Genomic DNA, 27,748 nt, shown 5'->3' with positions numbered 1-27,748 from the left:
CGGACATTGTTTTGACATCAAATAAAAATGGCACGATCCCTTTATCCCAGATTCCGGGGTTCCGCAGGGCGAGTCTCTTATTCCTCCCTCTCTTCTCTATTGTCTGCATGAACTTTGTTAATACCAATTGAAATTATACATGATTTCTTTCTGATGTTATTGCGTTTTGCAAGTTCAAAAATATTCATCAATTATTTATTTGTAGTTCAGATCTCAAGAGAAATATTCTTTAAAGACTGGGTAGATAAATTAATGGATAGGAGCACTATACCTCACACGGTATTCTGGGACATCATCAGGATTACGTCAATGTTAGACAAATTAATGGATACGAGCACTTTACCTCACACAGTATTCTGGTACATCCTCAGGCTTACGTCAATGTTAGACAAATTAATGGATAGGAGCACTATACCTCACACGGTACTCTGAGTGTTGGGACATCCTCAGGCTTAGGTCAATGTTAGATAAATTAATGGATAGGAGCACTATACCTCACACAGTATTCTGGTACATCCTCAGGCTTACGTCAATGTTAGATAAATTAATGGATAGGAGCACTATACCTCACACGGTACGCTGGGTGTTGGGACATCCTCAGGCTTACGTCCATGTTAGATAAATTAATGGATAGGAGCACTATACCTCACACAGTATTCTGGTACATCCTCAGGCTTACGTCAATGTTAGATAAATTAATGGATAGGAGCACTATACCTCACACGGTACGCTGGGTGTTGGGACATCCTCAGGCTTACGTCCATGTTAGATAAATTAATGGATAGGAGCACTATACCTCACACGGTACTCTGGGTGTTGGGACATCCTCAGGCTTACGTCCGTGTCTTATAGCCATCTCTTGTTGACGACGATATTCCAGACACTCCGTCTCTTGGTCCTGAATTACAGCTTCTTCATTGCCAATATGAATGTTTGTTCTCTGTTTCAATACAAAATCGTTAGAATTATACACTGAACTAATTTGGTTATAATCAAATTGATATGCTTCGGCTTGTCTGATTTTTTTCCTCTGTAAGCATTAATAAAAGTTTTCATAGATGCTTCGGTCTACAACTTATTGCACATTCTATGACCTTTCCGGCAGGCTGAGAAGTTGCAATTGGTTTCCAACATGATCAGCATACAATGCTATGAGATTGATCACTGTTCGTTAACTTTCATTGATCTGGTATTTTTGATGTTCTTAATTTTCCACATGATTATTGGAGTCCCTGTTACAACTTTTTGTAATAATCTATTAACAATTATTGATACATGCATGTAGAAATACATGGATAAACAGGAAAAAAGTTCAATTTGGTTGAGCATGTTTTATGATAACATAGATCCTGAAAGTAAGTAAAAAGTCGAAACTGCCCAATATGTCAGATTTCGAATGATCCAGGACTGATCTGAGAAGTTTTCGCCTTATAAATTTAAAGGAAAAATATTTTACCGAAATTGCATGTACATGTAGGTTGTACACTACCTGATAATGTCTAAGAAACCATGCCACTATTTATGATATAGCAGTTTTTCTGTTTGTCATTCATATCTAGGGCATTATGTTTTCGATTATTGCGTTTGAAGAGAAGAAACGACGTGTATTCATAATTCTGCCCTCAAATTGTCAAACTGGACAAACACTATCATTGGTAATATATTTGCAATACCGAGTTTCAAATTTTGAAATTATAAACGACCGTTCATTTTGTGTTTGGTCAACTATTTGGCATGATTACAATTGCATTCGTAAAATCATTATCTAGAAACATTTTCCTGCTCTGACTATCTAAGCTAAGTTCTAATGATCAACAACAGTTTAAAACGAGATGTGTTCTTAAACCTTTAATGCCCTCAAAAGTGCATACACTGATGAAAGGCTTTGAATAATATAATAGGTGTATTAACATTAAAACATTTAAAAAAAAAAAAAAAAACTAATTTGGACCCATCCTAGAGTGACACTTTGGGTTGATTTAATAGATTCTGTACTTCATCATCCGTCAAATCAGTGAACCTCGCCATTACGTTAGCTAAGTAACAGCCCGAGAATCACGTGATTTGTGTAGCTAATAAAAATAGGGCAGAACATTGTCCAGTCACCAAATGATAAACTGTTGACCAGTCAATGTACCACGACTGTAAAATTGGCTTATTAGTTAAAATGTTGGTTCTTAATTTAACTAGTTTTATACTGGAAAAATAGTGTATAAATATAACATTTTCTTAAGAATATACAAAAAATGTCTGTAGTTCCTTAGACCGCGACTCTAGAAAAGAGAACTCCACTGGGTAAATAGGATGAAACCAATCAATGTTGTATCCAGTCAGCTAACCTGATATTTCCTGTATTTATCGTGAGCCGCGTTAGTCTCGCCCTTCCTTCCAACCACCACAAATTCGTGAGTATTATCTGCATCGCCCTCATCGTCTCCCTTCAAAATGTCAAGAGTACAACATGTGAAAAGAGAAAATATTGGATTTAATTATTGAAGCATTTCCTTATGGGTACCATGTTGGTAGCCGTTCACTTAGGCACTATATTTTATCAAAAAGAAAACAGACATGGGGGTGAAGGGGGGGGGCAACATATTTGGTCTTTCGGAGGGGGGGGGGGGCTAATTTAAAACATTACAAGAGTCTTAAGTAGTTCAGCTTTTACCTCGGTGCCTTTTACATGGTATGTCCGGAACAAACTTATCAGGGATGTCAATTTTACTCGGATAACCAAGTCGAATACTCTGAGGCTTTAGTCGAGCAATATTCGAGTACTCGGCAAAAAAAACAACAACAAAAACCCAATAACACCGGACTGACAGGGTACGAGTGTACCCAATCATCAGTCAAACCTCAGCGCACACGGATAGTCGAATTCACGGGATGAAAGGCTGTCAGCAACGATTGTTTAACTGGATAACCGGTTAGAAATATCTTCAATTGAATTAAAGACATCGTAATGAATTGCACATACAGCTAGTACAATGTGATACAATATTACGCCAGACAGGCTTAGTTTTATTTATATTCAAGTACGGTGTACATCAACATGCAATATAAGACAGAAATTCATTTTAATTTTTCACTTATGTTTATCAATCATTTCATTTTAATATCTTTTTTTTATGCCAAATAAACATAGAGCATGCTTTTGTCTGAGAAAAGTTTGGGGGTGCGACGTACATTTTTTCTAAGAAAATTAAACTAACTTTGAGGGTGACTGTGCGTTTATACATGTACGAGGGCGCGTTTTATACCCATAATTAATCTATCATCAGGGGCCTAGTTCCAACGAAATCACTGACTCGAGACAGAGAAGTAGATAAACGGTAATTTTTATTTTGATAATGAAAGGTTATATAAGCAGGGCTCAACATTAACGCTTGTCCGATACCAGTGGGGGAAAAAATCGGATAAGTGAATATTGATGGACACTTGTCCGATTGGACAAGTGCTTTTTATGTAAAGAAGTCTCCAAACAATTTGGTGTAAAATGTATCGGTAGTTCAGAGTCGGAAGTAATACATGAAAAATTAACTTCGATTCCGATATCAATCGCTATGTAAACTAACTGAGACACACTCGATCGGGATCGGTGTTCACTTATTGCGTATTACTTTCAATCATCCATGGATTGATTCAAGACAGGAAGTCGAGATAAAATTTTGTGTTATGTGTTTGTTGCTTTTATTACGTGAATAAGATTTTTAAAAATCAATCAAGCAGGTATAAAAATGGACTATATCCAAGTAAATTAAATACAGTTTTCAAGTTGACAATATTAGATCTTTTTTTTAAAATTTCGGACAAGTGAAGTTGAAGTTTGTCCCTTGTCCGAATGGACAAGTAGGGAAAAAAGTTAATGTTGAGCCCTGATAAGCAACAATTAAAACACTATTAGGCATTTAAAAAACCCAAGCTGTTGGAAATGGTACATGAGGTAAAATACAGAAATTTCATGTATCAATACAAGTAACGTCAGAGGAATGTATATACATGTAGGTATGTAATGTAAAACTTATACGGTACCAATTTTAATGCACCAGATGCGCATTTCGACAAATAATGTCTCTTCAGTGATGATCAACCGAAATGTTGGAAATCCGAAATAACAATGAAGTTTTAGAGCTATTTTAGGGGGAAATAGTGTGCCAAAAAAGTGGAGTTAAATTCGTCTAAGGATAAGAGCTCTGCGTGAGGGAGATACTCCTTAATTTTGAAATGAATTTCTAAATTTTATAACAGCAATTAAATATACATCCGTATTTTCAAGCTAGTAACGAAGTACTTAGCTACTGGGCTGTAGAGACCCTCGGGGACTAACAGTCCACCAGCAGAGACCTCAACCCAGGGGTCATAATGTAAAACTTATACGGTACCAATTTTGATGCACCAGATGCGCATTCGACAAATAATGTCTCTTCAGTGATGCTCAACCGAAATGTTTGAAATCAAACAAATAAACAAAGAGAAATATATACATAAATATGTACAAAAATTTGAAGTTAAGTCGCCATCTTTTTGCTCTGGGTTCGTTTTGATGAATTTTTATTTGTCATCTTATAGCGTAGCATTATTTAAGTTATTTTGTCTTCTTTGGGGGAAATCTGACTTTGAGTAATTTAGCTTTGCAGGTACTTTCATGTAGAATGTATTATCTGATTTCCCCCAAAATCTTATGTTGAAGATTTCTTTCGTCATTTGGTATTGTAATAAATGACAAATTTTCAATCTCAATCATTCTTTTGTTCAGATTTTTATGACAGCAAAAACGAGCTACGGTGATCAGAGTTTGGGTAATAGAAGCTGATAAACATAAAAGAGAAATATATACATAAATATGTACAAAAATTTGAAGTTAAGTGTTAGGAAAACAGACCAATTCGTATATCTTTAAAATAAACATGCACAGGTTTTTAAGGGTTTTAACATTATTTGCTGACATGATTTCATAAAATTTCATTACATTTGGTCTCGTACAATATTTTCTGTGTAGTCATTCTTTTCCTATATTGCATAAAGCACTGCACTCTAAAACAAAATTATATCCATGTGCAATTTTTGTTTCATTACATGAAACACATAATCTTTCGTTATATGGTATGCTAAACCATCCGTCAGTCACTACTGGGAGGCGATGGTTCGTGGTACGAAATTTCAAAAAGATGCTACTGTGTTTTTTCGGTAGATTTTCAAGATTAAGTTTCCAGACCAAATCTTGTTTTAAAAATTCTGTACATTGTACCCTTGAAAGAGCTAAAAAACATCACTTGACCAAGTCCGGACAAATTGATTTAAGTTTTACATTATGACCCCTGGGTCGAGGCCTTTGTTGGTGGACTGTTAGTCCCCGAGGGTCTCTAAAGCCCAGAAGTTAAGTACTTCGTTACTAGCTTGAAAATACGGATATATATTTAATTGCTGTGATAAAATTTAGAAATTCATTTCAAAATTAAGGATTATCTCCTTCATGCATAGCTCTTATCCTTAGACGAATTTGACTCCACTTTTTGGCACTCTGTTTTCCCCTAAAATAGCTCTTACAAAGTTTAATGCTATTTCGGATTTCAAACATTTCTGTTGAGCATCATTGAAGAGATGCATAGCTCTTATCCTTAGACGAATTTGACTCCACTTTTTTGGCACTTTTGTTTTCCCCTAAAATAGCTCTTAACAAGTTTAATGTTATTTCGGATTTCATAAATTTCGGTTGAGCATCACTGAAGACATATTATTTGTCGAAATGCGCATCTGGTGCATCAAAATTGGTACCGTATAAGTTTTACATCCATAAGACTTTGTTTTACAGCGTTTATTTCATTCCATTTTTCATTCACAGTACCTTGTTCATACCATATAATAGAGAATCCACATATGTTCAAAATTCTATGAATACATTCAAACCTGGATTTTTAAAAGCAAACATATCTATAAGGTCTTTTCAATGCATAAACAATGCACGATTTAATTATTCTTGTTCAAAAAATAATTTGGTCGACAATATTGGACGAAAGCTTATTTCTCAGTTTTGTCACCAATTGTCAAGCCGATGAAAAAAATCTCCCTGAAAGCATGGAGGTAACACACACATAAAAAAACGGACAAAGAATGCCAGGAAAGGAAAACGGTTTTTCATTCGTAGACCACCAAAATTTTATTCATGTTTAGAATATATGAACAGTACTTAAAAAAGGCTATTTCTAACGAGTAGTCGACTATTCATTGACATCCCTACTAATAACACTTGTAAAAAAAAAAATGCACCCCTGAATAGCATTATTTCATAATCAATACTTTATGTCGGCTTTTGTTCAGCTGTCCGTCACCATAAGTAAAATGTGATCAGTGCTTCCGTTTAGGCGTGCGCAGTTACATATGTGCATATATGGATCCAGCATTTTTTTTCAGAAGGGAGTGGGTTCTACCCATGCAATTTTTCTAGGGGTAGTTAATATTAGGGACTATCACCAACTATTTTACAACAGGAAAAGTATAAAGCATGAAAATGGGCAAATATATTTATTTTCTATCATGCTCGAAGGACGGGGTCAGACCCCCTCTCACTCTGTATCTGCGTCTGGCATCAATGGAATTAAGATGTTAAACAAAGGTAAAAATTCTGTAGTGCAATGAACACTAAGAAAATTTCCAAAAATCCGATACCAAGCTTAGGTTACACATTGCCATACAATGTAGTACAATTTCTACCTTTTAAAATAAAGTAACACGGCTGATATTTGCCTTATGCATGGATGCTAAATTAATCCTAAGGCAATGAGTGGCGGGTATCATGCACAAGAGGATATATCATGGGGTTGATACTAGAAATATGACGCGAGTTGTTATTTTGAAATGCGGAAATTATTTGTTGCACAAACCTATCTTCTCAATCGACCCTATTCACGTGCGCGCAAAACGTTCCCTTTCATAGAGACGCAGTTTCAGCTGCCTTCATTGCGAGCAAAGGAGAGTGCAATTAAAATGTGTTACACTGTGAAACAAGGACGGTCGTTGTGGTACTGCAACATCGTTCCACTCTTTTCCAAAGGATCCATCTGTTCGGAAAGAGTGGAATATAATTTTAGGTACGACATGACAAAGGACCCAATTTTCATGCAAGTTTCCACGTGTCTGACGCAGAATTGACAGTTTTTGGAGAATGCATTCTTGTTAAACATGACAAAATGGACTGAGCTCCATTTTTTTTTGTTCGTTGTAATTTCACCCTATTGTCCCTCAATGTGAAAAAAGAAAATTCTGAAAACTTGTTGCACATCTAAAGGATATCACAAATCATATTCTAAAAGATGATTTGGCTACTGAGAACCAGGTTTTTCTATAACAAACATCATTTTATACCACAAATTGGCCCCCAGGCTGAAAAATAAAATTCTGAAACCGTATTGCACATCTACAGGACATACCACCAATTATTTTCCCAAGGATGATTTGGCTACTGCGGAAGAAGAGCTTTGGGAACGAGGGTTTAACGTCGCTTGTTGTTAACCCTTTTGGCTCCCGGATGAAGACAAAAATTGGAAAAACTTATTGCTTATTTGCAGGAAACCATCAATCATCTACTACAAGATATGTACTGTATAAATTGTAAGAGGAGTTCTGGGAACCAGATTATCTACTTTTCGAAGAAAATAAAAAACGTCGCCTTTCCACCTTCTACTTCTGCCCCAGGGAGAAAATAAAAATTCGAAAACTTTAGTGTACATATTCAGGACACCACCAAGCATCTTCCAAAAGATGATTTGACTACTGTGTAAAGTTTTTTGTAGACAAACGTTGTTTTTGTTACCCCCCCCCCCCACCCCCGGTGAAAATGAAAATTTTTATTGCACATCAGCAGAACACCACCAATCATCTTCCAAAATCCTTTGGCTACTAAGTAAAAAGTAAGAGTTCTGGAAGCCAGGTTTTTATAGACATGTTCTTCGACTCTCATTTGGCCCCCAGGGTGAAAATTAAAATTCTGAAACCTTATTGCAAATTAACAGGACACCACCAATGATCTTCCAAAAAAATGATTTGGCTATTGGTAAAACGTAACAGGAGTTCTGGGAACCACGTGTTTTTGTAGAAAACCATCGTTTTTCGACTCATTTGCAATTACCTCCCAGGATAATAATGAAAATTCCAATCAGTCTCGGATATAAATTAACCACTACCGAAAGAAAGTTTTGATTTTTAAATGTCTTTTTTTAACCCACCCCCCCCCCCCCATTTTTAACAACTGTTTACATTATTATTCAATTCAAAGTTCGATATATTGACTGCACTCCTCACTTTTTTAAAAAGTATTGATTAATGATAGTGGAAATATAAGAGTGAAGCGATGAATTTATTGCCTTTACATTTATTTTCACCGACTGACATTTCTGTAGAACGTGTGCTTAGCAAAGAAAGATAACTCTAATTAATTTCAAATTCGTGCTCGGACTGCATAATATTATCGTACAAAAGCAGACTGCAAGTCATTAGGCACGTTTGATTGCACAACTCGAGTTATGCGAGTTGTAAATAAAACGTGTATTTCATAACACTAATGTTGAACACGGGTTGGAAAAGTTTACTCCTGATTTTAGCGGAAGCATCAAATGTTTAACTTGGCGGAGAATGAAGAGAAATACTGGTCGAGGCCTCTGCTGGTGGACTGTTAGTCCCCGAGGGTCTCTACAGCCCAGTAGCTAAGTACTTCGTTACTAGCTTGAAAATACGGATGTATATTTAATTGCTGTTATAAAATTTAGAAATTCATTTCAAAATTAAGAATTGTCTCCCTCGTGCATAGCTCTTATCCTTACACGAATTTGACTCCACCCTTTTTTGGCACGCTGTTTTTGGCTATATAAAGCTCTAAAACTTCATTGTTATTTCGAATTTCCAACATTTTGGTTGAGCATCACTGAAGAGATTTGTCGAAATGCGCATCTGGTGCATCAAAATTGGTACCGTATAAGTTTTACATACTGAACATGACATGTAAAATTAAAACTTTTTGGGAATATAAAGCAAAATTACCATGAAAAAAGACACATGGCTAAATTCTAAGTAACTTTTTCTTAAAATAATCAATACAAATATTTGTAAGCAAGGCCAGATGTTTGTTTTTGGTTCAAATATATTGTGCATTGTAGACAAGTCACTTTTTTGGAGTGAATTATATACGATCTACGTTTGGTTGAATTTTGACGATATTTACTCTATTTTAGTACTGCATGTACATGCATACTCATGTAATAGGAATTAAATACTGCTCGGTATCAAAATAAACTACCACATTTAAATTGTCATGGATACGATTTTCCTATCAAACGTCATTTTTCAAAACAACACTAAAGCAACAGTTGTTGTTTTATTCACATTGAAGGAGTCTAACTTCTGTGTATATACAAACGCCACTCTAGAATTACCCGAGTCTTCCCAATCAAACGTGCGCGTTGTGACTGGTTTCTTTCTCCAGTGTCAATAAACTAAGTTAGGTAAATACTACCACAGACAGTGCGAGCATGACGGCCATATTGCCCATTTACGTGCATGTTAGAGCACGTTAGACTAGGCTAGACCATTCATAGACTTACAGTCAATATTGGTCGTAAATCATAAATTGTAACCTTTAGTGAACCTTTAGTGAAACGGTCGTACGTGCTACGTTCACAAGTACGTCAGTCTTACGTTTAAGATCTACGATTGCTTAGTGGAAAGGCCGCCAGATGTTTGTAGAAAACCACCCTTTTTTACTCGTATTTGGCTCCCAGGGTGGAAATGAAAATTTTGTAACCTTATTGAACATCTACAGTATACCACCAATCATCTTCAAAAGAATTGTTTGGCTTCTGCGTAAAATTTAAGAGGAGTTCTTGGAACCAGGTTTGTTAGTAGCAAACGTCGTTTTCGATCTCCTTTTGCCATCCAGGGTGAAATCGAAAATCCCGAAACCTTATTGCATATAGGATTCCAAAAATGATTTGGCTACTGTGTAAAATGTATGGGGAATTCTGGAAAGCAGGGTTTTGTAGAAAATACCCCCACCACCACTTTGCCCCAGGGTAAAATTGAAAGTTACAACACCTTCTTACACATCTACAATATTTAACATTAACGTTTCGAATCGGATTATCCTATCAGTTCATAAAAAGTTGGCGTTCAATAATGACCAAGATGTTGCAAGCTAATAATTGGAAACATTTTATTACTAACAGATCATTAGTTAAATAATGATTAATTTGCAGTACTCTACATCAATGCAGTTACATCCTCATACAATATTTGTTCTGCAACCAGAAATTCATATCAATGGCGGAATGTGTTTAATGATTTAAAAAAGAAGTCTTACCATATACGTGACGTGTAAGAACAAAGCATGAATTCTGTGAATATATTCATTGATGTATATTACCCCTTGAATTTTTTCGTTTGAAAAAGGTACAAGGTGTATTTTACAAGTAATAGCATACAGTATAACACTCACGTCGTTATCCCGTATGGCAATGTCCAGGTCAGCGTCATCTAGATCGTCTTCGCGTCGAGCCAAGAAATCTTCCTCTCTGAGCTAACAATTATATAAAAAAATAGCTTAAACAACCCATTGACAGTGTTGGTAATTATGGTGATTTGGGATTTAAATTCTCTGAATCCCAAACTAAAGCCATAGAATATGAAGGAAAAACGCTGTTTGATGCTAAATAAGAACTAGTTCGGATTTTCCACCATCCCAAGGCCGAAATCCGGCCCCATTTTCAATTGAAAAAAATCCTCCACTTTCCTTAAAGGTATCGCCGATTTATTTCCCAAATTTGTGTTCAATCTTTTTTCCATTAGGATAAGGATCAAGCGGTATACATGATTTACGAGACAAAAGGGTGGAATTTATCATGGCCATAGACATTATAATAACATGTTATAGATGTTTTTGTAGATATTAATTCTTAATAAAACCTCAATTGTTGTATAGTATAATGTGACTTTTAAAGGCGTTTTCATGTTTTAATAGAATTTTACTTTTACTAGTTTTAACAACAGCATACCGGTCAACAAACTTGATATCCAAATGTTAAAACCTCACTATTAATCCACGGCGACAGTGCAGCTCGGATTGTTTTCATAGCAAAAACATGTTTAGGTATATAAAAGTTTGTCATTTATTTTAAATGATGAAAAATTGTAAGTCATAGAATTAATATAGGAAAAATGGTTGGGAGGCATGCCAGCATCCAGGGAAGTTCGTTGACACATGAAGTGTTTCCTGACTAGAAATGCAAGTCTTGATCTATATCAAAATATTACACAACAGCAGCCTCACATTCATAATATTGTTACGATAAAATACAATTAAGTCAATCCTTATATTGGAAACAAATGTGGTGTATAAAAAATACAATATCAATGTAAAAGTGGTGCTTAAAAGGGGCAAACAGAAGTGGACACAAGTCGATAGAATATTCAATTACATTATGTAAAAAGTAAAGTGGATGGAGTACATGTGGGGTAGCTATTTCGTTCCTAAAGACACTCCTCGGTCATCCTGCGATATAATGTGACTAATAGATCATAGAGCCGTTTCCTTGTTTTGATAGAATTTTACTTTTGCTAGTTCTAACCGACAGCAGCATAACAGTCAACAAACTTAATATTTAGATGTTAATACCAAGGCAAATCAGAACAAAAAACATGTTAAGGTGTAAAAACTCGTCATTTATTTTAAACAAGAGATGTTTGTAAAACACCTATGTCAAGAGTGGATTGACCATGTGACCTAAAAATCAATAGGGGTCATCAACTCCTGAAGATGTACCAGTGTACCAAGTTTGATGTCTGTCAAGCAAAGGGTTCTTAAGATATTGAGCGGACAGTATATTTCAATGTACAGTTTGAACCTTGACCTTTGACCATGTGATCTGAAAATCAATAAGGGTCGTCTTCTCCTGAAGATGTACCAGTGTACCAAGTTTGATGTCTGTCAAGCTAAGGGTTCTCAAGATATTGAGCGGACAGTATATTCCAATGTACAGTTTGACCCTTGACCTTTGACCATGTGACCTCAAATTCAATAGGGGTCATCTTCTTCTGAAGATGTACCAGTGTACCAAGTTTGATGTCTGTCAAGCTAAGGGTTCTCAAGATATTGAGCGGACAGTATATTCCAATGTACAGTTTGACCCTTGACCTTTGACCATGTGACCTCAAATTCAATAGGGGTCATCTTCTTCTGAAGATGTACCAATGTAACAAGTTTATTGTCTGTCAAGCAAAGGGTTCTCAAGATATTGAGCGGACAGTATATTCCGATGTCCAGTTTGACCTTTGACCATGTGACCTCAAAATCAATAGGGGCCATCTTCTTCTACAGATATACCAGTGTACCAAGTTTGATGTCTGTCTAGCAAAGGATTCTCGAGATATTGAGTGGTCAATATATTCCTATGTTCAGTTTGACCCTTGACCCTTGACCTTTGATCATGTGACCTCAACATCGATAGGGGTTATCTACTCCTTAAGATGTACCAATGTACCAAGTTTGATGTATATCAAGCAAAGGGTTCTCAAGATATTGAACGGACAGTATATTCCTATATCCAGAGTAGGGGTCCTCTTCTTTTCATAACCAACCCACATATGAAATATCATTGTGATCAAATGAATGTTTCTCAAGATATTGAGCGGACAACATGTGGTCTACCAACCGACCGACAGGTGCAAACCAATATGCCACTCTTCTTTGAAAGGGGGGGGGGGTGATGACAGAAAAAATACAAAATACAGCTGACACAACAGTGATGTATTTGATAATTGCCCACACTTAATTTTGTATTCGTTGTGTGGGCAAACACGGATCCCTGGAGCAGATGTAGAATCAGAAGGAGAAAGCATCCCCTGTCGACCGCGGACACACCCTCCGTGAACCCTACATATTGATCAGGAAAACGAAGTAATCTGCAGTAAAATTCAGTACGTAAAGAACGGTCCAACAGTGTGGTGCGAAACACGTCAGACATCACAGCTCTTTACCAAATAATGTGATAGAAGGGAAACGACACTTCATCAGAGCTACTCAATTTGATATACGAGGGATGTTCGATATGTAATGTGTATTGTACGATATCTCAAAAGCATTCGACTCAAATAGTGAAATGAACATTACATCCCTTCGAAGTATTCTGCGCAGTTTGAAATACATAATTTGAATCTCTGAATCCATTTCTGAAATGCGTCACGGTACGCTGATTTAGGTAGACCTCTGAGGCACTGACTGATGGCTGAGCCAAGGGCTTATCGTGACTTTTAACGACGACCAGATAACTTTTTAAGTTTTGGAAAAAGTCGCTTGGGGCTAGATCTGGAGAGTATGGTGGATGTAGCAGGACGGTAACCTTCTCCGACTTCACAAGTTCAGATGGGCATTATCATGAAGTAGACGAACATGCCTAAATCCTGACACAGGGCGTCGTTTATGATAATATTTCTTGAGCTTTTTAACATAACATCTCGGTAATACCGACCATTAACACTTTTGCCCTTCGGCACCGGAATTTTTACGGCTATACCATCACATGAAAAGAATATGCAATAAAGAACCTCCTTTGTGCATATGGTTCTTTTGGCAACTACAGGCCTTCCACCGTGTTTAGTTAGCCATATTTTGTTTCCAACTTTTCTTACTGGTTCGATACAGTGAACCCATGTTTCGTCACCAGTAGCAATGTTTGCAGATTGTCTATGATTGAATTTAGGTAACATTTTGAGCAATTGCTTAGCGATTTGTACTCGTACTCGTATTTGGTCATTTGTCAATATATGCGGTATCCATCTGGCAGATATCTTTCGTACTTTAAAAATACACTTCAAAATGAAATGCACCCACGATAGCGATATGCCAACAACTTTGGCAATAGCATGAATCGTGTTTCTGCCATCATTTTCAATTCTTTCCCTGACTTTTGCCTTGCTTGTTACAGTCACAGGTCGGCCAGATTTTGCTGCATCTTTGATAGACTCTGTGCCAGTCAGAAATTTCTTTCTCCACCTACGAACTGTCTCATAAGATACCTTATTAGACCCATAAACTTCCCCCAATTCAGTAAAAATCTACATTACCGAATGACCGAGTTTTGTGCGTACTTTTATATAAGCTTTTTCTTCAATATTCTCTACCTGTTTCGAAAACCATTTTTACAACAGTGGTCAATGACTGGCTCTGTTGAAATGACTATGAGTTTAAACTATGTGGAGCTGAAGGCTCGTGTTTATGCCGTTGAAAAGGTATTGAATAGAGCTATTCAAGAGTATCATCATCCACGAAATCGTGGAAAGCGTTATCGCGCTGTAGTACAATACACATTACATATCGAATGGCGCTCGTATTTATTAATTCAGAATCAAAGAATACAACACGTTAATAAAATTTCTTTGTTTTTTTAAAAGTCTCTCAAACGAAATTCGGAGACATTGTTTTTTCTTGGTTCTTATTATTCTTATTCAAATTATTCTTCAGCTTCTTCTTCTTCTTCCGCTTCTTTTTCGCGCCTAAACCTGTCCGACACCGTTCTCCGTAACCAGTTCATAAAAGTATATATTCAGGTATATGATAGGCCAATGTATCTAGATATGCTGAAATGTTTTTGTTTTCAGATTGAAGGGGGTTAGGGTACATATCAAAGGTGGGGTTTAACATAGAACTTTAAGAGGGAAAATTAAATCCAAAATTTAACAGATATAACTTGACAAGATCTTCGGAAATAAAAAGAGAATGACAGGGCCTTCAAATTAGTATCAAGGTAAAGTGACTCTATTTACCTTGACCTCTGACCTTGAACATATAAACTTATATAACATTAGAACGAGAATTGATAGAGACATGGGACCTTCAGGTATGATAAGAGGATGGTAAAATCTACAAACTAGTATCAAGTGAATCGAATGATCTTGACCTCTGAACATCAAATTTATATTAAGAACCAGATCTGAAAGAGACATGGAGTCTTCAGATAGGATGATGGGATCTACAAATTAGTATCAAGGTCACGTAACTCCAGTGACCTTGACTTCTGACCTTGAATATACAAACTCATATAACTTTAGAACTGGAATTAATAGAGACATTGGACCTTCAGAAATGATAAGAGGCTGATAAGATCGACAAACTAGAATCAAGGTCAAGTGACTCCGCTGACCTTGACCTCTGGCCTTAGAACATTAACATGGTATTACTTAAGATCTAGGTCTGATAAAGAGATGGGATCCTCAGAAATGATAAAAGGATAATGGGATCTACAAAGTGGTATCAAGTTCAAGTGAATCCAATGACCTTGACCTCTGATATTTAACATTAATATGGTATAACTTTAGAACTGGGACTGATAGAGACATGGGATCATCAAAACTTTTAAGAGGATGTTGGGTCCTACAAACTAGGATCAAGGTCAAGTGACACCAGTTTTACAGAAGGAAAAAGAGGGAGTTTAGGAAAACTTTTAAAATCAAAATCTTCGTGATCTAGATTTGTCAACTGAAGTTAAGATTGCCATAGATCTTGTCAAGGGAGGAAAATAGTAGTACTCAGAAAAAGCCACTTTTATACAGCCAGTACTTCGTTTGGGAGACTCTATAATCGGTAGATTATAAGCGTATCTTGTTTCATTGCAATATCATGTGTTATTACCGTAATTTTATCTAAATTCATTTGTAATTTTGATTAATCTGGTAGGTACGGAGATGTGGTTTCGTGACGTAACGCTTGTTCGGCATGGTGGTCAGGCCTTGGGGGGGGGGGGGGGGGGTTGGGGGGGGGGGGGGTTAAAAATATCGTTAAAGCATTTCCGTTGTCGGATCATTGCGAGGGAGTTTAGACTTCTGAAGCGATGGATGAGAAAGAAAATAATTTCTGAGCTTAACCGTGTCGGAGAATAGGTTTGTTTCGGCGAATTTGATAATGAAATCGGACTCGAATCGAGGAGGGGGTCAAAATGTAGTATACAGATCTACTTTCTTGTTTTATTCATATCTATTTTTTATTAAAATTCAGATATCTGTGGGAATATGTTTCAATCATTAAGGGTTGAGGATATTTATCCAAGGGAACATTTCGTTATTCATGAACATTTCAGCTTCATAAGCAGCTCTGCGTACCGGGGCCTTTCTGCATATTTGACTAGCCACTCAAATACCCATAAAGTACATGTAACTATAGCTATACATTTCAACGCAATCGTCGCAAATTGTCATTGTATATTAGGAATGGTTGTATCCTACGTTATACTTTCAGCGTTCAATCTTAATTTCAAAGTTTCCTTCCTGACATTTATGGTGCACATAATGATGTTGTCTTATCACTGATCATGTAATGGAGTTTTAGGTCTAATTTTTCTGTTTTCTAAAAAAAAACCAAAAAAAACCAAAAAAAAAAACCGGTCGAGACCAATAATTTACAGAAAATTTTCTGTGTTGAAGTATTTGAGCAAGTGGTAAGAGATCTGACCGAATGGTATTTATTATTCAAAATAAAAGTAATTTCGTCACCAGATAGGCTAAATATTTCATAAGAAATATCTGTATAAAGTAAAAACTATGGGCCATTTTCTAACCCCTCCTCTCGGGCATCTACACTGTCCATAGTTGATTGATTGATTGTATCTTGCATAATTGTTTAATGTCTCACTCGAGAATTTTTCACTCATATGGAGACATCACCAAGACCGATGAAGGGTTTCAAATTTAGGAATTTGCTCGGCGCTTACGGTCATTGAGTAGTGAGAGTTCTTTAAATTACCGTGCCACAACTACATGTAATGTGACACGGAACATTCGTTTTTAAGGTGATCTCCGAGGACCCTTGACATTCACAGCTGATGTCAAGCGTTTGGCGATGGAACTGTCACTACCTGTTTTAACGACTTCGGTCTGTCGCTGCTTGGATTCGAACCCCGGCCTTCCGTTTGCGGGGTGAACGCTCTAACCTCTAGACCACCGTGGTGGTTCACTATCCATAGTAAATTCCCATAAGGATTGGTTATACTCTGCGTTAAAAACACGATTGAAACTTGCATAGGAATGGTTTTATTCAAATGACGTTTGGCCACGGTGGCTGCTGTCTCGCTTGTTTAATCTATTATTATTATACCAATATTGCAGGGAAAATCCCATACGAACATTTCTTCAGCGTCTTTCCACAATCATGTTACTTGACTCAAACGGAGTTGTTGCGTAATGGAGCCAGGCGACTTTGGCTTATCAGTTGTGCGCTATAATATATGAGAACATGACTGTGTATTGAAATGTTTTGGGACTTGAGGATGTCACATTAAGCAACACTTGATGCTTGGTTTCCTATTGATAGCAGCCGTGGTCACTTCCGCCAATAAAAATCTGTCAATATGCACGATATCATATAATAATATTCAGCGGATGTTTTCCCCTCTTTTTATCTAAATTACTCATTTTCATATGCAACACGACAGTCAAGATACTGTATAAGTGGTATTTTTTGTGAAACACAAATTTTGAGATTTTTTCATAAATTATGGGTATATCTATTTAGCGAGACTTAATGTTAGCGACTTTATAATTTCAAGAAAGATAGCTACATGTATTACCTCTGATATGGAATAAATATTAGCGATATTCAATTTTAGCGATCTCAATACGGTCTCTTATAATACCAAAATTAAATCCTTCCTGAAAATTCTGCTTATACGGTAATTTCAAATGCACCCCCCCCCCCCAAAAAAAACCCCATAATAAAAAGAAAACACATGGAACAATCACAAGACGGTGTGAATGACGTGTGACATGTAGGCCAAAGTAACAATCGCCGTTACAGCCCTGGCTATTCACCTGGCTGTTCCGCAGTTGTTACATCATCGCACGCGAAACCTGTAATTGTCAGGAATCTGCCGTAAACCTGTAATTGTCAGGGATCTGCCGTAAAGCTGTAATTACCAGGGATCTGTCGTAAACCTGTAATTGTCAGAGATCTGCCGTAAACCTGTAATTGGCACGGATCTGCCGTAAACCTGTAATTGTCAGGGATCTGCCGTAAACCTGTAATTGTCAGGAATCTGCCGTAAACCTGTAATTGTCAGGGATCTGCCGTAAAGCTGTAATTACCAGGGATCTGTCGTAAACCTGTAATTGTCAGAGATCTGCCGTAAACCTGTAATTGGCACGGATCTGCCGTAAACCTGTAATTGTCAGGGATCTGCCGTAAACCTGTAATTGTCAGAGATCGGCCGTAAACCTGTAATTGTCAACGATCGGCCGTGAACTTGTAATTATCAGGGATCTGCTGGAAACCCGTGATTGTCAGGGATCTGCCGTGAACCTATAATTGTCAGAGATCTGCCGTAAGCCTGCAATTGTTAGGGAACTGCTGAAAACATTTAATTGTCGGGGATCTTCCGAAAACATGATATGATTATTATATGAAAGTCAGATCGTGTCGAATGAATTGAATTCAAGAAATCCATTAAAATCAATACTAGTTCACTGTGAGTTTGTAATTTCTTTGCTGCACCTATCAACGTGTAAAAACAATGCTACACAAAAGTCGTTCAACTATGGACATACATGTTATTGTAAGACATAATAAGGATTTATATATCGCGTATCATATTGTTTTTAATTTTCTCTATTTTTAACGAGGTAAAATTCAATTTAAAAGTAAACAGAGGCATATATATTGGAAAAGCATGTCTCCTGCTTTCCTTATATATATAAATATTTCCAATGCCTGGCAATGTTATTTGAGAAATAAACATCACTTTTGAGCTGTTCATGGTCAGTATGAACGGATTTGGATTTGAGGCAAATTCTGTGAATCGTGCTAGCGATTCACAGGGAATTTGCCTCAAATCCAAATCCGTTCATACTGACCATGAACAGCTCATAAGTAATGTTCATTTCTTATATTCATATTCATTTACTAAAACACTGTTTGTTTACATTGCTTCCATTTTGTTGCATAAAACGAACTCCTAGCCTCTGTCACAGTAGTTATTGTAACGTACGTCAACACATAGACATGACGTCATATTTCGTCTCACCCTGCCTTTTATCAACATTGGAAGGTGCACTGCATTTTTGAGGTAGGAGACCGCAAGATTGGGATGATAATCCACGTAAGTTTACAATCTTAATCCAAAGGTGTGACTTGCGAGATCTTTGTAACACATGTTGTATTTTTTCAAATCATAGTACGCTCTCTCAGTCGCGTGCTGTAAGCTAGTTCATAATCCGTTCATAGTCAATGTGAACGAATTGTGTCGCGCGCTGAAATTGGTTAGTTTATAGAGGAAAATGCGATTTGTAATATAAATATAAGAAAATAGCCGTTTCTTGTACATGTACATTTTCTCACGTTTGTATTCTCAATGTTCAAATAGATCGGAATTTAACTTTATCTATACATAGAAATAGGGAAAAGTAAATACACCCTACAAAAAGTGGAGGAAATTTCGTTTTTGATCAGCTCTTATCTCGGTAGTTTTTATTTTACGATCAATTGAAATTGGGACTTGCTCTATGGTTTGCTTTAAACTTTAGTGACAAAATGTCGCTAAAACTGATCAACGCGTGTCCTGCAATAAAGTAGTGTAAACCATATATGTGTATTGTCCTCTATTGGTAAAAATGCATTTGAATACACATAACAGTATAGACATATGTGCGAAATAATTAGCCTGTTAGTATCTGCTTTTGGAAAAAAACAACCCATTTTTTATTTATAATCGCCAACGTAAATTACGTAGATATATAGACAATTATTTTGATTCGTGAATGTAGAATTATTAGCGATCAGATCAGCCGCCAATGTTTGATGACCGTAATATATACTCCGGTCATCGGCTTGTACACAGTGACATAATTATATCTATCAAAATATTACCTCTCGCTCTCGTTGGATATCTTTTCCCAGTGCAAGCTTCAATTTTTTCAAAGGAACCTCTTTATTGTCAGCAACGTGTTGGTTGTCCCCACCCGCTGCCCAAGTTACTGCTATAAGCAGAGAACACAGCGCGACCGAACAGATAAGCTGCATCGCAGCAATTTCTTATTCTGAACTTGTGCGTCTATAATGAATAGCTGCTTCCTTTTATATGTATTATTTAGAGAAGGAGACAGGTTCTTTATCGTAGATACAAATTGGGGGACGGTCGAGTGCGTAGGACGAGTCTCCGCCCCCAATTTGTATCAATAGAGAATCTGTCGAGTTCTCTAAATTAAATTGACTGTGAAATACTCTGAAGTGTGGCGTCGGCGTTGTCTCCCGTAAAGTTTCCGCGAATTGTTTTGACTCAGTTGTTCAATCAGAACATGGTAGGCGGGGCGACAAGACATCACTGTTGTCGTGTGAATATATTTCGAATTTGTTAACATTTTTTATTCCTTTATTCTTACAGCTGCGGATTTAACAAGTTTCACGGTCGGCATAAGTTTTTTAAAATGAATCGATGAAACACAAAATTAATCATATCTAAATGCATATATATCTATTTATTTTATATATCTATTTATTTTATATCTTCGTATCTATTCGTTTCTTATTGAAAATGCTTTTGATTTCTTTATTAGAATGCGCTTACCAAAAGTCGAAAAATCATGCATACTCATAGTGAATGAAAATGGCAGTCACTATTTTGTTAAATGTCTTCTGCATTACTTACTTTTAAAGCATACTCCTCGTTGTCCAATAAAAAAAACCCACCTAGACAGGGGTAGACCAAGTAAATTACACCACCCCAATATCACGCGACACGGGTGAAGAGCATTGGCGGATTTATGATTTGCTAGCCATAAAGAAATGGCGCGGGATTTTAAATTCGGGTTAGAAATCGGGACTTGTTTTCGTAAATCGGGAGTATTGGTATTGCTAGCAAAACCAAACCGTACAAGTTAATCACACTGGTTTCGAAATCAATGGTTTATAGGTTTACATATGTATACATATAAAGCACTATAATCCAACAACACTCAACATCCAAAGTGTCGGATCTAATAGTAGCTACGAGGTCAAATTAAAAAGGATATAAAAAGCACTAAAAATGACCAACGACACGAACAACAGTGGATTGTTAAATTTTCAGGACAACCTGTCCCTTCCTCAGAACGATAGAATATTTACATAGAAAAGAAAACTAACACTACAACTAAACTACAAAAGCTGATAACAAACTAAACGTCTACATATTAAAATTATTGAGAGTAATATGTGGCAACAAAAAAATATGTTCCCATCGAATCTGTCTTAATATATAGACACGTATATTTTATTATACTACTAATTGTGCACGTGTTGATTTTTCTATACCTATTTCTGGATTACACACACACACACACACACACACACACACACACACACACACACACACACACTATATATATATATATATATATATATATATATATATATATATATATGCACTGAAAAGGCCACGACACTGCTGTTATTTAAAACTCAAATTATATATATATATGTGTGTGTGTGTGTGTGTGTGTGTGTGTGTGTGTGTGAAATAAAATGAACAACGACACGAACAACAGTGAATTGTCAAATTTTCGGGATGACCTGTCCCTCAGGACGATAGAATATTTACATAGAAAAGAAAGTAGGATTGACCCACGGGTGACGATAGAAAGAATCGATTAGAAGCACCCGTGGGTAACCGACGATAAGGTCAATTAGTTTATATGATTTCGATGTAAATTGTACCGTAGCGTGAGATTCAATATCAGTTTAGATTTGACAATGGGTAAATACATGAATCTGAGCTCTCTTGGTTTTCTAACGCACAAAGTAGACGATGTTACCTTGTGGTAGATCTATGAACATATAGAGACCGAGCATCACGTATTTGAGGGGATTCAAAATTTCAGTTTTTAAGAAGATTCAAATGCCGGAACTCTAGATACCGATCATTTTCGTCCCTGGCTATAATTTACGTTCCGGCCCGCACAAGTTTGGTTCCGGTCATAAATTTATGTAAACATCTGTTCTGTGGACTATGACGTTGGATATATTATAACTTTAAAGGCACATGGACACGATTTGAGCTCAAAAATTTTCAAATTTTATTTTCTAATGGTCATCAAAAATTGAATGACAGTTGTCGAGTTACAAGGGAGATACAAAGCTCACAATTCTTTTTTTATGTAAACAAGACTCGTGTCATGTTTTTATTAACATACTATTAGGTTAAATATAATAGTAATAGTGTCGTTTAAAGCAGAATTTTTCAATTTACAAGTTATTTGAACAAAATTTTCAGTTTCTGGTGTTTGTCGCATCTCATCTCATTTATTATAAATAGTATTTATATTTATTTATTTATTTATTTCCTTATGATAACAAGTCACCATATTACAAAGTTTCTTCTTTGATTATTCTACAGTCAAAGTATATAAAAAGTGGTCATTTTTAAATCCGACCACGTTCTAACATGATTAACCAATGGTAAGATAATAAGCGAAATGCATTGTCAGTGAAAATCACAATCAAGATAAAGTTCTCCACAAATGAAATATTTCAAAGCGACTCAAATCTCAAATCTTAGAACTTCACATTAATTATGGGATGATTGACACCATACATAATTGATAACGTTCGAACAGGGGAAAACCTTCAAGTAAAATAAAATCTTTTGTATTGTTTGTTGGTTTGACTTATTCTTTTTTAGATCGTTTGATATATTTGAGATACAGAACAGCTGACTAATGCAGCACAGTATATTTGGCCAATACAGTACAATAGATAGCTCCGCTCACAGTAGCCCTGTACTTTGTTGCTAATATAGAACAGTAAACTTTTAAAAAATACACCGCGATCTTGTCACAAGTACAATACAATACAATATGTGCTTTTAATGTGTTTGAAATATGGCGCGAGCAGAGGAAGGGGAGATTATCGAACTTCACTCAATAGATGCTGTAACATGAAGCATTTGGTTGAATGTTTTATTGTGGAGGTTGACAAGACGGACGTGAATACCCCTCAACATCACTTTAACTTACAGTGCAATAGATCAGTAAAGCTCACTTGAGCTTTCAGTTCAGGTGAGCTAAAAACCAATTGGACATTTGTAACATGAAACCAGCAGCAGCAAAAACAATTGTATCAAACACACTAATAATTTCAACTACCCCCCCCCCCTCATATGAAAAAGGGGGGACATTTGTAAACTAAGGTTTATGATCATGCTAAAATCGACTTAGGCATCATAAAATACATACGAATTGACGCTAGAATTTTAATTTAATCCCAATTAGCTATAGAAGCTGAAATGTGACAAGAAGTATAAAACCCGGCGGCCATTTTGCAAACTGTCATAGCGACCACACTATCCATATTCAGGATGTCCATTAAATGTATTCGTATTTCTGTATGTCTGGAGTACCAATTTTCACTTGTTGGACCACTCTAACACGCAGATGGCATCGACTGGCAAAATTCTGACTTTGGCCTCCTGATAATGTTTGTATGCACATAATACTTCCGGACGAAAACCCATATCCGCATTCTTTCGTTGTTCAGATTAGTAATATGGCAAAGCGAGAGAGTTTGAGTAAATTAAACGTCTATACACTGAACACCCCATCAGAATACATGATGTATATGTTAGAAGTTGTCCTGGATTTATTGACTAGCCAGACGCCTAGTCATTGTTATATATAATACCTAATTTGATTACTGTATTCACCCCTAGCAATGGCTGCTTCTTTGCAAATTAAAGGAAAACCACTGCAGTCTTCCACATCTACTTCATATTTAGATGTAATATCCCATTATCAATTGTATATGGTGTTTATGTCTCTCAACTGATTCGATACAAAAGAACATGTTATGCGCGTGATCGATATTTATTTTCATTCTAATTTAAATAGAGACAGGCTACTATCAAATAAGTTGATGTTGCAAGAGTTTTCAACAAATCATTTCGCAAATCATATGGTCATTATAATGATTATGCATGAATTTGCGAGTACAACTTTTCGTTAGACCGAATGTCGTCTCGCGTGTTTTATACCGATTTTTAGGCCGTTCTTTACAAAACTTAACAATCTTGTTATATATTACATTCTATCTCAAAGACAAAGTTCCTTGTATCAGAAATGCTGTTTCAAATTACAACACTTGAAATTCCTCATTTTTTTCTCTGCCAAACCATTGATTAGAATTCGTAGATTTTAACAAATCATTCATTGCAGATATTGTATGTAGAGGGAGTGCCCTTAGTATTCAAACAAGGGAGGCAACCTCCGTATATGCTTTTAAGAAATGTCTTCAGAGCCATGTTGTTAGACCTCCATGATATGTTTCACATGACGAAATATTTTTAAAAATTCATGTAGAACTAAGGACACTCGTGTATTATGAATTCTGATCTGCACAGATGTAACATTATTACAGACCCAACATGTTCATGTGGACCTTTAGAAGATCTACATGTGTGTGTGTGTAAAATACGATTTAGAAAGACAATTTAGTGTGTGACTTTATACATTTATTGCATGATAGTGAGGGAGATATGAAGATATGAAGATTTATTCACCCAAGAAAAAGCATATTCCCCGAGGGCAACGCCCGAGGGGAATATGATTTTTCTTGGGTGAATAAATATATCTCCCGAACATCCATGTAATAAATTGTTTATTATACTGAAACAAAGCAAGACTACAAAAGTGCATTTGAAATTGGAGTCCGTTCATCTATACATTGTTTGTAGCTGAGATCGTCCTAACGGTAACACCACGCCGTCAACGTTTTAAAGATACGTAGAAGATATAAACAACGAAATACAGTGATATGATAACCAGTTTTTGTATTTCCATTCTCCTTGAAGGCTGATTTACTTGCTTGTTTTTGTATCAACCAAACCATGCGATTCAATGTGTTATCAGAGACCCCGCATATTTTGTACCATACGAACTATGAAAGTAGAATGACTCGGATTTATTTTGACGGCAAAATATACATTTATTGCATGATAGCGAGGGAGATATGAAGATTTATTCACCCAAGAAATCATATTCCCCGAGGGCAACGCACGAGGGGAATATTATTTTTCTTGGGTGAATAAATCTTCATATCTCCCGAACATTCATGCAATAAATTGTTTATTATACCGAAACAAAGCAAGACCACAAAATTGCATTTGAGATTGGAGTCCGCTCATCTATACATTGTACATGTATGTAGCTGAGATCACCCTAACAATAACACCGCGCCGAAATATAGTGATATATTAACCAGTTTTTGTATTTCCATTCTCATTGAATACTGATTTACTTGCTTGTTTTTGTATCAACCCAAACAAGGCGATTTAACTGTGTATCAGAGACCCGAATATGTTGTGCCTTACGAACTATAAAAGTACAATGACTTGGACTTATTGTGACGTCACAATACATTTCGTCGTCTTTGACGTTGAATTTGTGGAAAATGTTCGAGGCTGCCCAAGGCATGAAATATGTATAGGTTATAGACTTTGTATGGGAAAATATGACGACCGAGTTTTTTGGCGCTAGACGGACCGAGCTTGCGAGGTCCATTCGCGACAAAAAACGAGGTCGTCATATTTCCCATACAAAGTCTATAACCTTTTTATTATATACTTTCAATTTCTTAGAAACTAACAATAATTTTATTTTTAACAATAACTTTATCGGTTTAACTGAGTAAAAGATGAAAAACACGAAAAATTTGAATATTAACGGCGTAGAAATTTGATTGTGACGTAATGTTTGCGGGCCGGAATGTTTCCGGGCATATATCGTGTGATATATGCCCGCAAACTTTTAAAGAAAAAAGAAGAGATGAAATTGAAAGTATATAATAAGATAGGGAGATATGATGTCTGAGAAGGAGATAAGAAGTTTTGTCATCCCAAGCACGTGACTGTCTAAACCAATCAGATTATGCGTTGCATAGAATTCTCACATTGAGGTATAATAATACACTTCGTCTACCTTGACGTTAAATTTATGGGAAATACACAAGGCTGCCCAAGGGGTAAATATTATAAGGAAACATGCTGTTTGAGAGGAAGATATGAAGTTTTATCATCCCTGGCACGTGACTGTCTAAACCAATCAGATTACGCGTTGCATAAAATTATCATACTGAGGTATAATAAAGTTATTTATAAGCTTTTAAGAAATTGTGTTCATTTCCTTTGTCTTGATTGTGTATTTCAATTCATATATACACAGATATACAGCTTCTCCTTTTATACATCTGTGTAATTGCGAATTCTAAGAATTTTGCACATATACAGTATTATTGATAAAAAAAAAAAAACCTTCGACAATATCGTAAATCTGTAACTTTGTTTCCAACTGGGGTGGGGTGGGGATAAACAGTCTCAATTCAATAATCCGGGATTCCGTATGCTTTTAGGTTATGTTTACGATTAAGAAGATAGACGGGGTGCATTTATACAATTTGGTGTGTCAAAATATTTTTGAGTTATTGAAATTTGAAATGCTCTCTCAATGTATTGATGGCTGACGGAAGTCCATATAAATTATATTTTAAAGCATGTTTAGGTTCTTCGAATTCTTCTTATCAAAACCTCTCTGTTTTTCGAATTTTTAGTGAATAGTGGTGTAGAGGATATGACGGGGTTAAGAGGGGACACACTCCTTTTGGTTGAACTGATAAAAGGTTACATGATGGGGCAGAAAAAGTTATTCTAAAGTTTCCCATTTCTTTGATTTTTTCCCTGGAAGCTCCTAGAATTTGTTTATCGCCTGAAAATTTGTTCTGGATGTTGAAAAAATGAATCTAAAAATCCTCAACAGGAATCGTATAAAAATGGTGATGAATTTCATAAAAGGGGTAGGGGTAAGAAAAACTGATATGCTGGTTATATTGAGTGCTGGTTATTAAATGTGCTTCATCCATGCGGCAATATAAAAAGCTTCAAAAACTAAAGTATCAAGCTTATTACCTTTGGGTCAAAGAAAGTAGGTTAGTAAAGGATATTTCACGTATTAATACAGCTGTATCTATTAATGCCGAAAAGGTTCAATTTTTGCAAAAAGAAAATAAATGTGAGCTTTTACTTATGCAAATTTAAGCAATAATCTTTCCTTAATGATTTCATTTTGAAAAGACAGGGTGCCCAAACACATTAATTCCGTGACCTTCGAAAAATGAAAGTTTGCCGTTCATACCTTTTCAATGTATTGTCTTTATTTTGAGATATGTATATCAACATCTAGCTGAATTAACAACCAAGAAAGGTTTTTAAATAGTCATTTATTTCAAGTATTTTATCAATACTAGACGGTTGATACATATTTTCTTCATTGATGTACAAGTTGCACGGCTCCTCCATATTTGATCGATATGTACAAATCATGTCATACACTTTTACACATGTGAAAAATAAACGAAGTTATGGTGTCTGTTTCCTCTAAGTGACGTTTTTGTAAAAACAAGTTGAAGGAGTGATCCCCCTTTTTTGCGGCGTATGTTACGATTTTCCTCCGCCCGTGACTGAAAAGGTGGACATCGTCTGTATATTTGTTATGTACTAATATTTGTATAACAAACTAAGTAAAGAATTAATTGTTTGACTGGGCATAACTATCAAATTTCTCACATTAAGTTAAAGTTTTGTATGCCGCAGCTGTTCATTCATTTAAACTCATTTTTTACGATGATAGAACTATTTAATTTTCGCAAATCAAAGGCCTACTTATATGGTTTATTGTGGTGATATTTCTGTATATTACATTTGGTAAA

The 27,748-nt window shown here is 36.0% G+C and overlaps 1 protein-coding gene across 1 annotated transcript in view; it reads right to left on the bottom strand.

Annotated features, from left to right (window-relative positions):
* LOC125652110 (uncharacterized) overlaps positions 1–20,103 on the bottom strand; it is a 79,872-nt gene extending 59,769 nt beyond the window's left edge. The window contains exons 1-5 of the mRNA XM_048881078.2: positions 19,889–20,103; positions 10,481–10,561; positions 2,340–2,438; positions 797–940; positions 1–112 (exon numbers count right to left, since the gene is read on the bottom strand). Of these exons, the coding sequence (XP_048737035.2) occupies positions 1–112; positions 797–940; positions 2,340–2,438; positions 10,481–10,561; positions 19,889–20,041 (589 nt within the window). The 5' untranslated portion in view covers positions 20,042–20,103. The remainder of the gene's footprint in view (positions 113–796; positions 941–2,339; positions 2,439–10,480; positions 10,562–19,888) is intronic.
* Between the last annotated feature and the right edge of the window lie 7,645 nt (positions 20,104–27,748).

The sequence above is a fragment of the Ostrea edulis genome, chromosome 5, assembly GCF_947568905.1.
Source record: "Ostrea edulis chromosome 5, xbOstEdul1.1, whole genome shotgun sequence".
NCBI lineage: Eukaryota > Metazoa > Mollusca > Bivalvia > Ostreida > Ostreidae > Ostrea > Ostrea edulis.
This window is presented reverse-complemented; position numbering and strand designations above follow the sequence as displayed.